General features: G+C 39.8%; 2 protein-coding genes across 8 annotated transcripts in view; one reads left to right on the plus strand and one right to left on the minus strand.

The window, feature by feature from the left end:
- ASAP2 (ArfGAP with SH3 domain, ankyrin repeat and PH domain 2) overlaps positions 1–15,927 on the plus strand; it is a 413,895-nt gene that overhangs the window by 288,521 nt on the left and 109,447 nt on the right. The window lies entirely within an intron of this gene.
- Positions 8,088–14,512, minus strand: LOC115088004. Its single transcript, XM_029595838.1, has 2 exons — positions 11,256–14,512; positions 8,088–9,449 (listed from the first exon to the last, which is right to left on the minus strand). The coding sequence occupies exon 1, from the start codon at positions 14,314–14,316 to the stop codon at positions 12,175–12,177; it is 2,142 nt and encodes a 713-aa protein (XP_029451698.1). The 5' UTR covers positions 14,317–14,512; the 3' UTR covers positions 8,088–9,449; positions 11,256–12,174.

The raw sequence follows: 15,927 nt of genomic DNA on the forward strand, positions 1-15,927 counted from the left end.
AAATTAACACCCTTCCCCTAATACTATTATCTGCACATGCCTCCTAAATTTTATACATACTTCACAACTAGATTTTATACGTGTATTGATGTCTCCACAACCAGAACGTTTTTTACATATATTGACGTAATCACAACCCTACAAGGACTCTTGTTTTGCCATATATGGCTTCTTCAGGGGTTCTCTTCTTCAATCTTCATACACTTGGCAGTATAATCAAATTCATAACATTTCTGCAGCTGAGGAGTCGTTAGCGTGGAAAAGGCACAAAAACAAAGTGCAGGACCCAGAGTAGGCAAAGGAGGGGGTGAAGGACTACTAGGGGAAGTGATGTTTTTCTGGTGTTTATCTAATAAACGCCTATTTTATTTTAGTTTAGTTTTTGCATTGGAGGTATTTTATCTGGGTTTATCAGTTAAAACCTAAAATCAGAAGGCCCTATTCATATCCCCTTTCTCACAAATCCTCTGATAGGGCTTTTGGTATATATCCTGTACAATTCTGGTTGCCTTTCTCTGGACTTTCTCTAGCCTCTCTGTATCCTTTCTGAGATATGGGCCTCCAAAACTGAAGACATTTTCTCTGGATGACGCCTTACCAGTGACTACTAAAGTCATTTTTGCCTCTTTTTTTTTTTTTCTCCTCCTGGTTATATTATTCTGTATGCTCCCAAATATCGTCCTGGCTGTGACTGCCACTTTATCACACATTTATGCAACCTCTAGTTCTCGCACTATCACCCCTAAGGTCCCTCTCTTGTTCAATGCATATCAGCTTTTCACCACCTATTGCATACTGTTCCTGTTGATTTCTTTATTCCAAGTGCATGGCGTGGCACATTTTGGCATTGAATCTCAACTTCCAAGTATTTGATTACACTTTAAGTTTTCTTAAATCACTTTTCATTCTGTCTGTGCCCTCAAAGGTATCCAAATTTTAGCAGATCTTTGTGTTATCTGCAAAAGGCAAATTTTGAGGAAATTGTCAAGGCTACAACATGGTGTTCAGTCCATGCATTTACTTCCCATTTATATCTGGACACTTCTTGGGGGGATAGAAGGGTTGGACGGTCCATTCTTCATGGTCTCTGAGGAATAGAACCCAACCCCCATCTCTCCTTGGGCCCAGTTTTATGATTTTATTTATTCTAATTTATAACTTACTTTCTCATCCAAATGGTTGCTAAGAGTAGATAACATGCTTCAACATTGGTAAAAATCAAAACATTATTTATTATATAAAACACATAAAACCCATATTAAATACATGTAACACACAAGCATAAATAGAACAAAATACAGCATAATTACATCCAAAATACCACATATACAACAATTATAACAAAGACATTTCATAAAGTTTTTATATAAAACATATCTTAGGGAAAGCCCAGATAAATCAATAATATATAAAGATAGTTAAAATATATAGAACCTAAAAAGAACAGTAGAGCTAACCATAGCCTCCATAACACGTCTGGTGGATCTTAAGCACAATTAAAAGGTTATATTGAAAAAAAACAGGTTTTCACTTGTTTCATAAACAAATGATCATGTCTGAGCTGAAAATAATTGGGCAGGGAGTTCCATAGTTCCAGGCATACATAAAAAAAAAGATTTTGAGTCCCCTGCAGCTGAATTTCATTCATGATAGGCAGAGAAGGGCATTCTGCAGTAACCTAAATGTTCTTATCTGCAAATATGTGACAGTATGATCTCTCTCATAAGTTGGTTCTTATTCATGAAGTGCTTTAAATCTTAGTGATAACCTAAAATTTAAGTTTGTCTTTATCTTGAATATATACACACACACACACATTTCATCGCCATCATTTCATCTCAGAAACACTTCATATCTTGCTATTGGTACTTTACATATTCAATTAAATTTCTCAGCAATCATGATCTGTGAATTATTTCTGCTTGAGTGTAATTAGAGAAAAGTGGCAAAACCAGAAATAGTCAGTGTCATGTGATATCCAGTCTGCCTCCTGCAGCTGTATTTCTCTTCTAGTCATCTCGTTTTGGGCAGCAGTGGACCACAGCAGAAGCAGCTCTTGTTAGAGCCCCTCTTCAATGTAACACTTACACTGTGTGATTTGGCAACAGAGGCTACCTTAAGCCTTGACTACATTGCCTGTGTTCCCAGTGGTTATCCTAATAGCTGCTTTCACTCTTGCTTCCTGCTGATGCCATCTTGGATTCAGAAACCTCTCCTTATTAAGATTTCAGAAAGGTGAGTTAAGTACTTTGAGGTTTTGTATTTATGTGTGTGTTTGTGTATTATCTTGAAACCAGTTTGGAGTGTTCCTAGGGAAAGGTCAGATCTTGTTCAGATGTACTGGTGATCGAGTTATCTGTGGAGATCCCACCTGAATGCATGTCTCCTGGGTTACTTTATTCAAATTAAAACCAAAAGGGTAAGAAAAGATCTCCTGCAAGTGGTTAAGCTTGTGTGACTGACAGATCTCCTCAGCACAGTGGGTAATGGTAAGGTCAAGAAAGATGGCTGATCAAAGCTAGAGCAGTGTAGGCCATCAAACTGATACAACTGACAGCAGTAAAGGCAGGGGCAGCCAGGAAGAATGGGTGGACCATATGGTCCTTAGTGATCAATTTCTGTTCTATTACTATTAACGAATCTGTGGGTTCAGCACCTCAAGGTCCCCTCTTTTGTCTGATATAGACAGTTAAACAAGGGGACATATAATCTCCTTGTATCTACGGAATTCCTACATAAGAATCCTACTAGGTTAACAAGTGTTTGCTTTAGGTACGCAGCATTACCAGTCTTAGTCTGTCCTCTTTGGTCTCCTCAACTACCAGAGTGTTGCTTATTGTCTTTTTAACCATGATAGATAAACTCAGGGCAAAAGGCCTGTTTGTCTTACTGTACCTGAATAACATCCTTATCAGGTGTGCAGTATATCTGGAATGCTGTGAGAACAGCAATAAAATGGTTTATTGCAAGAGTATGATTGTATTATGAAATGGGCCAAGAACTGTCTGATTACTGCTTATGATCTGACTTGCTTAGGAGTGACATTTTGTTCTAGTTTTGGACTGATCATGTTATCAGAAGATACATTCTCCTTGATTCTATCAGGTTCAGAATTTTAGCAAACTGGAATGGTGTGTTGACTCTTGAGGATCCCTGGGTTCAAGCTGTCAACTATAGAGTTGTCAGGTTTCACATGAGGACCTGGAAATTTTAGATTGACTTCTTGGTTCAAAGTTAGTGAAAATAGAGATTTAAAGATATTTAGGTCTGGTGGATGTCCATAGCAAATCTGGACAAAGGAAAACACCTAATATTCCACTTCTGCTGAAGATTTCGATAAATGCATGAATCTCAGGAGGTGAGCAAAGCCTCACCCATTGGTCATCTTAGGCACTCTAGTTTTCAATGGAGAAGAGCCTGCATATGAATGTTCTATAAATAAGAGTTCCTTCCTGGTTTTGACATCGTTCAAAAATCAAATGTATTAGATTTATACAAGAATGAGAGCAGACACTGTGGTAACAGTAAGCAACCTGAAGAAAAAAAGGTGGCATAAGGAATGTCAGAATGATCCAGAAGAATGCAAGATAGTGACATATGTGGAGCATCAGTTGGTCAGCTTATTAGCATTCCATGTTGCAAATTACTTGAATGTGGGGATAGATTTGTTGAGCAGAAAACCTCCAATGTGAGTTAGCTTTAAAGTTTTTCAGATATTGTATTTCCACTTGGATATTTTCTCATGGATCTGGTGGCATCAACTCACAATATGAAGCAACCAAAATTATTCTACCCCTCAAGGACAGCGGAATAATAATTACATATGCTGTTGCTAAAAGTTATGCAAGAAGAATTTTTCAATGGTATTGAAATCTCAAGTTCTTGCAAAGGTACAATGTTGCAAGAAAGAAGAAATACTGATTACACTCTTTTGGTGGAGACTGCCTTGGTTTTCAGAGCTGCTTACTCTGATGGTGGAGAAACTTCACATAGCCAGTTATTGAACCAGATCAAAGTCAAGACCCCCATATGTCACCCCAGTCTGAGATTGATGGTCAAAAAGTTGAAAGGAAACTTCTGAGGGTAGATACTCAAAAGTTAGCAGTTTAAGTTAGCCGGATAGACGTAGCTGGCTAATTTAAATGTGATTATTATCCTAATCACTATGTTCCTTTAGACCTTTCTTTCTAGCAGTCTTTGCTTCCAAGTTTACTACCCTTGTTGAATGTAACTTTGTCCTTCCGTTGTAACTATGGTTTCTGTTATAGTTTCCCCTTTTCGATGTAAACCGACCTGATATGGTTCCTACCATGAAGGTCGGTATAGAAAAAGTGTTAAATAAATAAATAAAATAAATAAATATTCAGCAGCACAGCTATGCTGCTGAATATCGCGTATGTGTCACTATTTATCCAGATAATTCAGATCTGCCTATGAGCAGATCTAATTTAACTGGTTAATTTAACCACATAAGTATGAATATTGCTGTTTATCTGGTTAAGTTAATTGGCATAGTAGCACTGCCCAGTTAAGTCTACTACCCTCCCACAACTTATCTGGCTAGTGGTTGCTGCTGAGTATAGCAAGCTATTCCAGTGGCTGCCACTTAACCAGATAAGTCAATACTTAACCAGCTAAGTAGCACTAAACATGCTTTGAATTTTATCCTGTTGTGGATTGAGAACTGGTTAAAAGATAGAAAACAGAAAGTAGGGATAAATGGTTAAATTTCTCAATGGACAAAGGTGAATAATGGAGTGCCCCAGGGATCTGTACTAGGACCACTGCTTTTTCACATATTCATAAAATAGTTCGATATGAGAATCATGAGTGAGGTGATCAAATTTGTTTTGGTACAAAATTAATCAAAGTTAAATCACAAGAGGGTTGTGAAAAATTGCAAAACGAACTTGTAAGACTGAGAGCCTGGGCCTCCAAATGGCAAATGACATTTAATGTGGACAAAGTGCAAAGTGATGCATGTAGGAAGGAGCAACCTAAATTATAGCTACACAATTCAAGGTTCCATTTTGGGAGTCACTACTCAGGAAAAGGATCTAGGCATCATTGTGAATATGATGTTGAAATCCTCTGCTCAGTGTGTGGCGGTAGCATGGAAAATAAAATGGAGAATATCATAATGCCATTGTATCACTTCATGGTGCAATCGCACCTTTAATATTGTGTGTGGTTCTGATCACTGCATCTCAAAAAAGACATATCAGAATTAGAGAAGATATAGAGAAGGCTGACCAAAAAGAAAAAGGGGATGGAACAATTCCTCAATGAGGGAAAGCAAAATAAGTTAGGGCTCTTCAGTTTAGAGAAGAGACGGCTGAGCGGAGATATGATAGAGGTCTATAAAGTGAGTGGAGTGGAAGAGGTAAAAGCAAATCGGTTGTTAGCTCTTTCAAAAAGTACAAAGACTAGAGGATATCCAATGAAGTTTCTTGGTGATATTTAAGACGAATAGGAGAAAAGTAGTGGATTTCCCCAAGCCCACCTTAATAATGGTTTATGAACTTTCCTTCCAGGAACTTGTCTAAACCTTTGTTAAACACAGCTATACCAACAGCTTTCACCACATCTTCCAGCAGTTTAATTATGAATTGAGTAAAAATATATTATCCCTGGGATAAGCAGCATGGAATCTGTCGACCTTTTGAGATCCTGCCAGGTACTTGTGATCTGGACTGGCTACTGTTGGAAACAGAATACTGGGTTTGATGGACCTTTGGTCTGACCCAGTATGGCAAATCTTATGTTCTTATGTTCTCCTAAAGTCTAAAGGCTACTCAGAAATTTTCAAAGGATTTACACATGTAAATGTAACATTCTATTGTAGCAATTTTCAAAAACCCTTTTATGTGCTTAAAGTGCATTTAAGTGTGTAAAACCTATTAACAATTCAATGGCATATATTGTAGCAATTTAAAAAAACAAAACAAAACCCACAAACACATAAAGTGCATTTACATGTGTAAAATCCAGTTTTAAGCATGTAAATTCTATTGAAAATTACCCCAAAATAATTTTGGGATTCTTAGAAGTCAGGAAAGCATATTATAACAAATCCTACTGTGCTTTCTGGAGATATTTTGTCCTTGGATGCAAAAGCAAACTCTTTTAACATATCAAAAGCATTCGTTAGTTAGGTTTCAACTTTTCATTTTGGGACCCGCATCCAGGTTTCGATGTTTAGTATATTGAGAGTTCATGCGGCTATTATTTTAAATATCAGAAGCTCAATTGACTGTGCCCCTCTGGTTTATCATCCAGATATGGTGAGATTTTTTTAGAACAGTGAAATTGCAAAGGCCACTAGCTGCTTGGTGTTTACAAGTATTTTTTAAATGCTCCTTTGAAGCCTTCTTTTAAACAGTGGGTTTGACTTTTCTTTTGCTGGTTTTGTGATAATGCGTTAATGCATGCAATAATTGGGTTACCGCAGGATGTGAATGCAAATTTTTTGAAGGGGCAGGATTGGAGAGGGGTTTGGGCAGGATAGAGTCCATCAAGCCAGGGCAAGAGAACATAATTGAAATCTCAACTTTGTGAGACTTTCCTCACTCCAAATGATGTCAAATTTTCACTGAGGTGTACTGTGCTGTTTGTACGTCTTACTCTGCATGTAAAACCAGCCCCTAAGTCCTAAACCACCACCAACACCTCAGCTCGAGCTATTAGCTGGCCTCCTATAGAGATATAAATAGTTGAATCCTGCGAAGGCCCTTTTTCTTACCCCAGGCATTATCCATGCGTTGTTATAGCATTTTGATGGGGTAAGATAGTATTGAGCAAATTGAAAAATTCTTTGTCTTAACTAAAATTCTTTCAAGAGAAGGTGATGTGTAGGAGCTAAATTTAGAACTATTCTTTCATTTCTCCTTTAATAGAAAATTATTTTCCCACTTTGTGCTTTAGTAGGAGGTTATACCTTCTAAAGGATCAGCAAAAAAATATTTTCTTGTCATTTGAAAGGACATCTATGCTCTCAAAAGCTCATATATTATAACATCTTTTTAAAAGTTATCAAAACCTTTTAAGACTTCAGTATCCTCCGGGTGTGGTAAATTTTGAATGGAAGTATTGAGGCTTCTACCCTTAGCAGAATTTAAAACCAGGGAATCCTGCCTGGATAAAATATCCCACTTCCACTTCTATTTCCCTACCCTTTCTGCCTTGAGACAAAAAGTTTACTTTCAGAGGTGTGTTCGAATCTACCACAGAAATTTTTTATTAACCATTAATTCTTGCAGCACATCATGCATAAATAAACCAGTCAGTTTATTGTAAAAATATTTTATTTCAGATAAAGAAAGGCATGAATAAATATCTCTAAATGACTAAGAAACACTTTTATGTTCAAATCTTAACTTTACCAGAGTATATCCTACAATCAATGTAAGAGCCATTAAAAAAAGTAATTGAAATTATTAATATCAGATAAATGTCTATTAATATCATCTTTTTAGAAATTAATACATTTCTAATACATCTGCCAATGTAGAAACAATAGCAATTTAAAGGTTCTCATATACTTGAATAAAAATTATATTTACCAATTTATCTGAAGCAGCCCGCTCTGTGTCTCTCTCAATCACGTGCGAAGAAAGTCTAAGTAGCACCTCTCCCTCTCCCTCAAACTGCCACTGTTTTATACACTTAAGACCCTTTGATCCAGGGTCGCTGTTACACTTCCATCAACACATTTATATTTTATTCTGTTTATAGCTTCGCCCATTTTTGATTTTTAATTGGATTTCTTTTGTAGTTCTAAGAGAAAATCTTTTTCACTCCCTTCTGTCACACTTAATTGGCTGGCCATCTGTTTTTAGGGTGGTCAATCATGACACCTGCGTTAGGATGCTCAATGTCATAAAATGCAGGTGCTTTCTTACTTGAGATAAGAGAAAGTGGTAAACAACTGTACTCTCAAAGTCTGAAAGTGGGACAAAGGTGAAATCTTGAGGTTTTAAGTAGGGGAAAGGTGAAAGCTATGTGCTGAAGCTTTTTCAGCACAGCCATGACCAATGTCATGGCTTTTAAAAGTAAAGGCTTATGGGTATTAAATGCTAACATGTTTCTTTATGGCTAATTGATTACTGACTTCACTAAATATAAGTAATTATCAATAAAGCACAAAATATTAAGATATTTTCTGACACCCCCCCATGGAGTCAGTAAAACAAATACTAGACATAGCTAGATACATATAAATCAGTAAGGCACTAATAAGCCTGGGGGAAAATAATCACACAATAAACTACATATAATAAGTTGTGTCAGTGCTCAACATTGCATAGATACAAGTGAAATAAAAATTGGTTACATTACCAAATTGAATATAAAGAGATATGAGTTGACAAATCTGAGTTTGTTTCTAATAATAACCAGATATAAAGAATTTCTCAATATTTCCTTATGGGAAATAGAGAACATTCATACCCAGGGAATGTAAATTTTAAATTTGAAGCTGCTCATCCAGTCAAGTAAGATGAGGGTTCATAATTAAAATAATCTCTATGGGTCAGAAATCTGTGATGTGACATCACTGATTCCATCATGTGTAGGGATCTGTGGGCATTAAATGCCTATTATACTTACCAATTGACGAGCTACGATCCTGAAATGGCAAGGTGCATTTTGAATAAGACACATACCAGTCCAGTCAATAATAGACAGTTATTCACAGTTCTCAGTAGATCAGCCGGATCAGACGTTTCAGATATCTGTGAAGTCAGTCTGACTAATTATAGATATTGGAATCTGTTTGCTCGCCTTCCACTGCTGGTCTAGTCGGAGCAGAATCTTGAGTAGGATTTGGTTGCTGATGTTGGAGAATGACTGATTGATCATCCTCAGAGGAGAGAGCTGCATTCAGCCAAAGCACAAAGTCTTGTCCTTCATCTGTTAGAGAATTAGCCGGAGCAAGGTGCATTGGATCCAATTCTTCATCCGTCACAAAAGACGGTGGACTAGGTACTGGAAACCAATTCGAGCTTAACCCCGGGCTGGAGGCTCTTGAATTTCCATCTGAAGCAACAGGATTGGCATTTGATAGGTCATGTCCATATCCTAATTGATATTCTGCCAAAGAGTAGATATTGAAGTAGCAGGGCACAAGTTCCCAGGGAGCACATTGGCAAATGTGAGCACTCGAGGTTCTTCGTAGTGCTTCACGAACAGATGCCAGTCTTCTTGGCCAAGTCCAGCAATAGGAATATTGTGGGAACTTAAATAAAATATCACAGTTTTTATGCAGATAATAAGGTGCACATGTATCAGGATTGTTTTCTGAATACATCCAGCTTCCATAATCAGCATACTCATTTATGAGATCAGGTCCCAGGCAGACAATCATCGCATTCTTCCTAGGATTAGCTGGAATATGTATCTTTGAGTTTACACCTGCCATTTCTGGTTCGCTGCTCTTTGTTCTAATTTCTCTTAAGACAGAAGAAAAGAACACCAATTATTACTATGATTCCCAGGATTAATGGGAATAAATTGATCCCTAAGTCATGAAGGAGTCCACCTGCCCCTTCCATTATGGTTTTAACTACACCAACAGCTGTTTTAGCTATTCCACCCACTAATCCAGAAAAAGCACGACCCAGGGCATTTGAAAATACCTCTGGCTTCAGTAGCTCGTCTAGGATCAGCTCCCATTCACTAGCTGTTAGTTCTATCATTCTCAGATGCTGTAAAAACTCATCCTCTGACATTAACCAAAGTGAAGACAAATTTCTTAATAATACATTTACATTTAAAACATGAGTCAATAACATTTTTAACTCAGTGAATTGTACTGGTTTAAATTCCATGTACTTTATTGTTTCAGTTAACCGGGCACTAAGTGTAGGAAAAAATTCCCACGGTCCACACTTAATGACAGATAGTGCAGTAACTAAATACAATATTCCCGGTTGAAACCCACACTGTGCTTTGTTTGACCGAAGGATATAAGATCCATTGGGTAATTTCAAAAAAACTTCTACTAGAGGACCGGGATTCGGTTCTAGAGGACAATCAGCTTCTCCCTCTAGTGTGAGGCAAGTATTAGAGACCTGCACCAGGGAATTACACACAGTTACAGGAACTTTGTGACAACCTTGTGCTATGATCCAGTGATAACCAGCATTATTAATACACAAGTGGGTTGGTTCAAAGATTTTAATTGTTTTAATCCAGGTGTTGCTTCCATTTGAGCTTTCCAAGAACTGACCAAAGTTCTGGATTTCCCAGCAACGTTTATAGACCTGAGTAGTGATTGGGAGAAAGATACGTCTGACCCCTTGTACTAGGGTTGAACCTAAGGTTGCCCATGGTTCTTTTCCCATTTCATGTTTGCTGACCTGCAAAATAACTTGTGAAGCCTCAACATGGGCATACTGAATTTGCTCAGCTGTGAGGTTTATTTCCTCTAATATTTTTCCCAATTGAAGGTCTCCCCATTTGGGTTTTGGGGAAGTAAGACCATCAATAAAGTGAGTAAGCTGTTCTATTCTTGCTAGAACCTGTATTTTCTCATCAGTTGTGGATATGGCATCAATCCCTAACTGTAAGGTTTGAGCTAAGTAATCCCTTAATTGAAAAATACCTGCTCTTAGCTGATATTCATTGGATTGAATACCTTTTATAGCAGTTTTAATTCTATCATTAAGATTAAGGAATGTATTTTGAACCTCCTGTTTCAAAGCATTCCTGCGCTTTCTGTTGGCTGTTCTCATCACCCAAGCGGGCAAGGGAAATGAGTCATTCAGCCATTTTGTCTGTACAATTAAATCTAACACAGAAGTAACCTGAGTGTCATTTAACCCCTCAGCTAAACCCCTGATACAGGCAGCGGTCAAAGACCGGCCTAGCACAGGTGCATTTTGAAAAAAATTAGCCTCCTGAGTAAAGAAGGGTCCCCATACCCTATTAGAAAACCTTTTATTACAAAGATTAACCTGATATTGCCAACTAGGGCAACAAAAGCAATTCTTCTGGGTGGACGAGGAACGGGTACAAAAGAATGGATTATTCCCACACGCATTATTCCACAAAGATAAATTATAAAAAGAAATTCCACGCCAATGTGTAAAAGAGACAGGCAATTCATCACAAAAGACATGATAATGTGTACTATTTAAAAACAGAATTTCATAAGGTAGTCTACAAACATAAGACAGAGAGTCCTTAATCATTGGAAGGGGGAATCCTGTATCCTCTCCCCCCCATGTGGAATAATTAGCGTAAGAAAGTGTTACCTCAGGAAAGATGTCCATCCAGGAGAAAATGAGACCTTTAATCAAACCTGAAAATTCATAATTAGAGCCAGACAAGGAGTCCCCCAGAGGCACCTTCGAAAGGGGATTGATGCAGGCACAAGATCCATTATGAAAACAAGGACGAAGGGCAAACAGCCGCTGGAACTGTTCAGAAGCACCAATATGTGGTTGAGAGCAGTGCTGCAGCTTCCAGGATGGAGTTTCAAGGATCCCAGTAAGATTGACACTCACTGCTCTGAAACCCAGGAACAAGTTCTGATATCTAATCGAACAGAACTCTGCACGGAAGCCATCAAGAGGAGATTCCGAAGTGATGGAAGAAAGCTGCAGGGAGGAACGCTCCAGCTGCAGAAACAGAGCAACAAGTCTGGACTCTAGACCCGCAGGCAGGGACTCCGGAGAGATGCCTTGCCAAACCTGGTGAGTGTAAAACCTGAAAGGAACATCAATATGCAATAAAACAGGATCTTGCACCAGCCAGCCATGGTATGGAACAAGAATAACACCAGAAGGCAAAGGCACTGCCAGAAGAGACAAAGGCTCAGAAGGTGAGCGCTTACTGACATGTGAGTGTGAATAACGGAGCTCCTGTGAAGCTGCGGGAGAAAAGGTGGAATGCAGCTGGGTATTAGATAAGAGATAAAATAGTGAGATAGGAGATGCAATAATTAAAAGCACCCAGCAAGCAATAACATACTTACAATAAGGTCTGTAAAAAAGAAACACAGCATGCAAAAAGGTACTGATTGGGGAACAAACCATACAGCATGCAAGCAGAAGCTTCTGCTGGAAGCGGGTTAAACATGGAGGACGCTCAGATGCGGGACAAGCTACACTGAGAACGACCTGATCTTCCTGCTCCGGGGTAGGCACAGCCATGTCACCGCTGAGAATGACATCAATTGCTGGAGCATTGGGAGCGCTGGGCAGCGGCAGATCCTCCTGACCCATTGGCATCAGCGGAAACTGCGGATGCAGCAGAGGCTGGGGGTTGAACCGAGGCTCTGGTACCGGAAAACCCCAATGTCTCGGATACCAACTTGACATCTCTAATGGACACAACTTTCCTATTCTTTGGATCCTCAGAGTCAGAAAGCAACAGTCCCGAGTCACCTAGAAGTTCTGTAACAATAAAGGGATTAGACCAGTATGGTTCTAAAGAGCCACGAACATGCGTTTTGCTCAAAACTACGGAACCAATCTGAAAAGGATTTGGACTCCGAGAGGCCTTGTCAGAAGTAACCATAGCATCTGAGGAGGCCATATTTTCAAGCATAGAGAACCCAAAGAGAGACATAGCGGGAGCTTCATGATTGGCAGTTATGGTACTATTAATCCGGATTTGGATCTCCGGAAGATGAAGGTACCAATTACTGGGGTTAGATTGCAAAGCAAAAATTTGCAGACTACGCTTAACCTCACCATTAATCCTTTCAACCATTCCATTAGATTCTGGACGATGTGGGTAGGAGAATCGATGAGTAACGCTATGATCAGCACAAAAGGTCTCAACCTCAGCATTTTTAAAGGCTGGACCGCCGTCGGTGCAAAGAAACTGAAAAGGCAAAATACCAAATACAATAGCCAGACGGTTAACAGTTACAATAGCAGTAATGCGTTTCTGTGCAAATAGAAACACAAAGCCAGTAAAGGAATCAAGTACAACCAAAATATGTCTGTAACCACGGGAAGAAGTAAGGGGACCAACATGATCCATATAGACCACCTGCCCTGGTCTAATTCCCCGTGGAAGTGTCCCTTCAACATAAGGGTGTCCAGTCCGTTTGGGATTTGTGCGCTGACAATCCAAACAGTCACTGACCATTTTCTTTGCCTGACTTCTAGTCAAAACCCCATCTGAATGCTGGCACAAAGTAGCCGCATTCAAATGTAAGGAGCCATGCCTAGCAAGACGTGCCCTTACAGTTATCTCTTGCTGAGAGGCAGCCAATTTAGCTGCTTCATCTGCCAAAGAATTGTAACGAGAGTACCAGCCCACGGTCTGGTGAGCAGGCACATGCAAGACAAGCACCTGCACAGTAAGTTTCTGTGAAATAGAAAAAATTAATCTCCAGTGAGCTCTGTGTGCAATAGGCTTGCCTGTAACATCTAAAAAGTCACTGTTTTCCCACACTTTCATATGTGAATTAAACCCAGACACCACATATGTAGAATCAGAACAAACCATAACGGATCTTTCAGGATCCAAATTGGGCGTCTGCTCAATATGTGTCAAAGCCTTTTGAAAGGCAATCAGCTCCGCCTGCTGTGAACTCATATCACCTAATCGCCATGTATGTGTGGCAAAGACTTTCCACTGACCCCTTTTATTAGGAGTTAAAATAACATTAGCCGCACCAGCAAAAAATGCAGTAAGATAGTCACCCGAGGGTGTGGCAGAACCATCAGTAAAAATTACCAATTGAACCTTCTGATAAATAGGAGGAAGGAGCCTATCCGTCTCAGTAGTTAAGCAAAGATCCTCACAAGTTAAAATAATGTCAGAATCAGCCAAACCATTCTGATAATGGAATTGCACATCGTCTCTATATTGATCAGCACGCCATTGCACCCAGCGTGTGGAGAGAGCCCTACTCTCTGGGAGGGAATGGCGAGTGACAGCCTGTAACTGGGGAATCCCAGTATAACAATGAATAATCTTACCCTGAGCAAGAGCAGAGACTTTAGACAGGCAATATCTGACAGCCGTCAGTGTACGCTCCACAACATTAAATTTCCTCTCAGGCTGAGAGAAAGTATGTGTAATATAACATATGGGCTGAGATTCAGCATGGTTACTGATTGTAGCCAAGAAATGAGAGTCAGAAACCTGCAACGTGACATCTAAATCTTTAGATGATTTACGGTGCGCCAAAGGGGCTGAAACTTTGACAGCCTCTTGCAGCGCTCTCAAACATTCAGAATGAACAGCAGTCCAATCACGTGCCACAACGGCATCTCCTTTAAGCAAATCATACAAGGGGGCTGCTAATGAGGCAAAACTAGGCACAGTTTTACGTGCAAAATTAAGTGTCCCCATGATGACTTGCAATTGGCGAGATGTCTTAGGCACCGGGAAGGATATAATCTTTTCTTGGAGGGTGGGGGCAAGGCTAGCACCTGCCACCCCGATTAAAAATCCCAGAAACTTAACTTCCTCAAAACCAATTCTGGCTTTGGCAAAATTAACTACAAAGCCTTCCTCACCCAGTACCTGTATTAGTTTAACAACAGAATCCCAAAGCTCATCCAGCTTATCAGAAGCCAGATATATATCATCAACATAAGGAACAGCATTATCAATGTTATGTAGTTGAAGGAGTTCCTCAACGGCAGCAGAAAATAAAACAGGGGAATTTTTAAAACCCTGAGGGAGCCTGGTATACTGATACTGCTTACCCCTGAATGTGAATGCAGTGACAGGGGAAGTGCTAATCGGAATACTCCAAAACCCATTAGCTAAATCCAAGGTGGCTTTCCACCTAGGACGTGGCAAATTATCAATAGTAGATGCAGGATTCAACGTCTGAGCCGCAACTGTCTCAGAAGAGGCGTTAAGTACTCTATAGTCAATGACCATACGAGTACTCCCATTTGGTTTGGGCACAGGAAGGAGGGGTGAATTAAATTCAGAATATTCCTCAATTAAAACACCCTGAGTAAGTTTCTGAGAAATAATAATATTTAAATCATTGTAGAATTTCTTATGGACAGGATACTGTTTTTGAGGACTGAAAGGCTTATTTAAAACTATCTCTATCGGCTTAGGGGTCTGCACTAAACCAGTGTGGGTATGATAGAGCTGAACGACTCCTAACTTAAGCCATTCAGTAAACAAATTCTGCAGCTCAGCCTCTCCAATGATGGATTTGAGCTGAGGAGAAAATGAAGCTTTTACAGCCTCAAAGCCATAAAGGGGGTCCTCCAACATCATAGAAGGCAAAACAGGCACAGCAGCCTGTGTGAAATAAATTGCAAAAGGATCCTCCTCATCAAATAAACATGCCACTTTTATGGTACGGGACCCTTTGAAGTAAGGGGAAAAGATTTCTACAGTCGCTAAGGGAGCTTGAGACTGCTTCCCTGCAAACATAGTAATTGTGACATTTTCATTTAAATATTGAATTGTATCCCATTCTCTAGTCAGGATATTAATTGTAGTACCTGAGTCCATCATGCCCACAAATAGATCACCCTGCTCCCTATTCTGGATCCACAGGGGGTTTAGACGTGGAGCCAGCATTGCCATGGAAAGTGGCTCGCTTCACAGGCTTTTTGTGAGAAGAAGGGGGAGGGCGGTCCGCCTTAGTTACAGCTCCGGACACCGCTGGAGGTTTCTCAGGAGCTGGAAAGCGGGCAGGAGGGGTCCCACGATTATCCCTCACAGGATAGCGGGGAACCCACCCAGTATTAGAGGGATTTCGTGGAGGGGGGGGTGTATAATCCTGTCTAGAATTCCCAAACCCCCTATTGTCCCTCTGATTTCTATCCTGGGAAGAAGGATTCCTAAAATGAAAACTCACCCGTCTTGAAGTTTTCTCAGGCTGAGTGCGCTGGATCTCTCTGCCCCTTTCCCTGGGTCTGTCAGACCCTGGCTGAGCCTGTTTAAGAGGCTTAGAAGGGATTAATGGACGACCAGCCACCTCGAAGA

This window comes from Rhinatrema bivittatum, chromosome 3 (assembly GCF_901001135.1).
Source record: "Rhinatrema bivittatum chromosome 3, aRhiBiv1.1, whole genome shotgun sequence".
Classification (NCBI taxonomy): Eukaryota; Metazoa; Chordata; class Amphibia; order Gymnophiona; family Rhinatrematidae; genus Rhinatrema; species Rhinatrema bivittatum.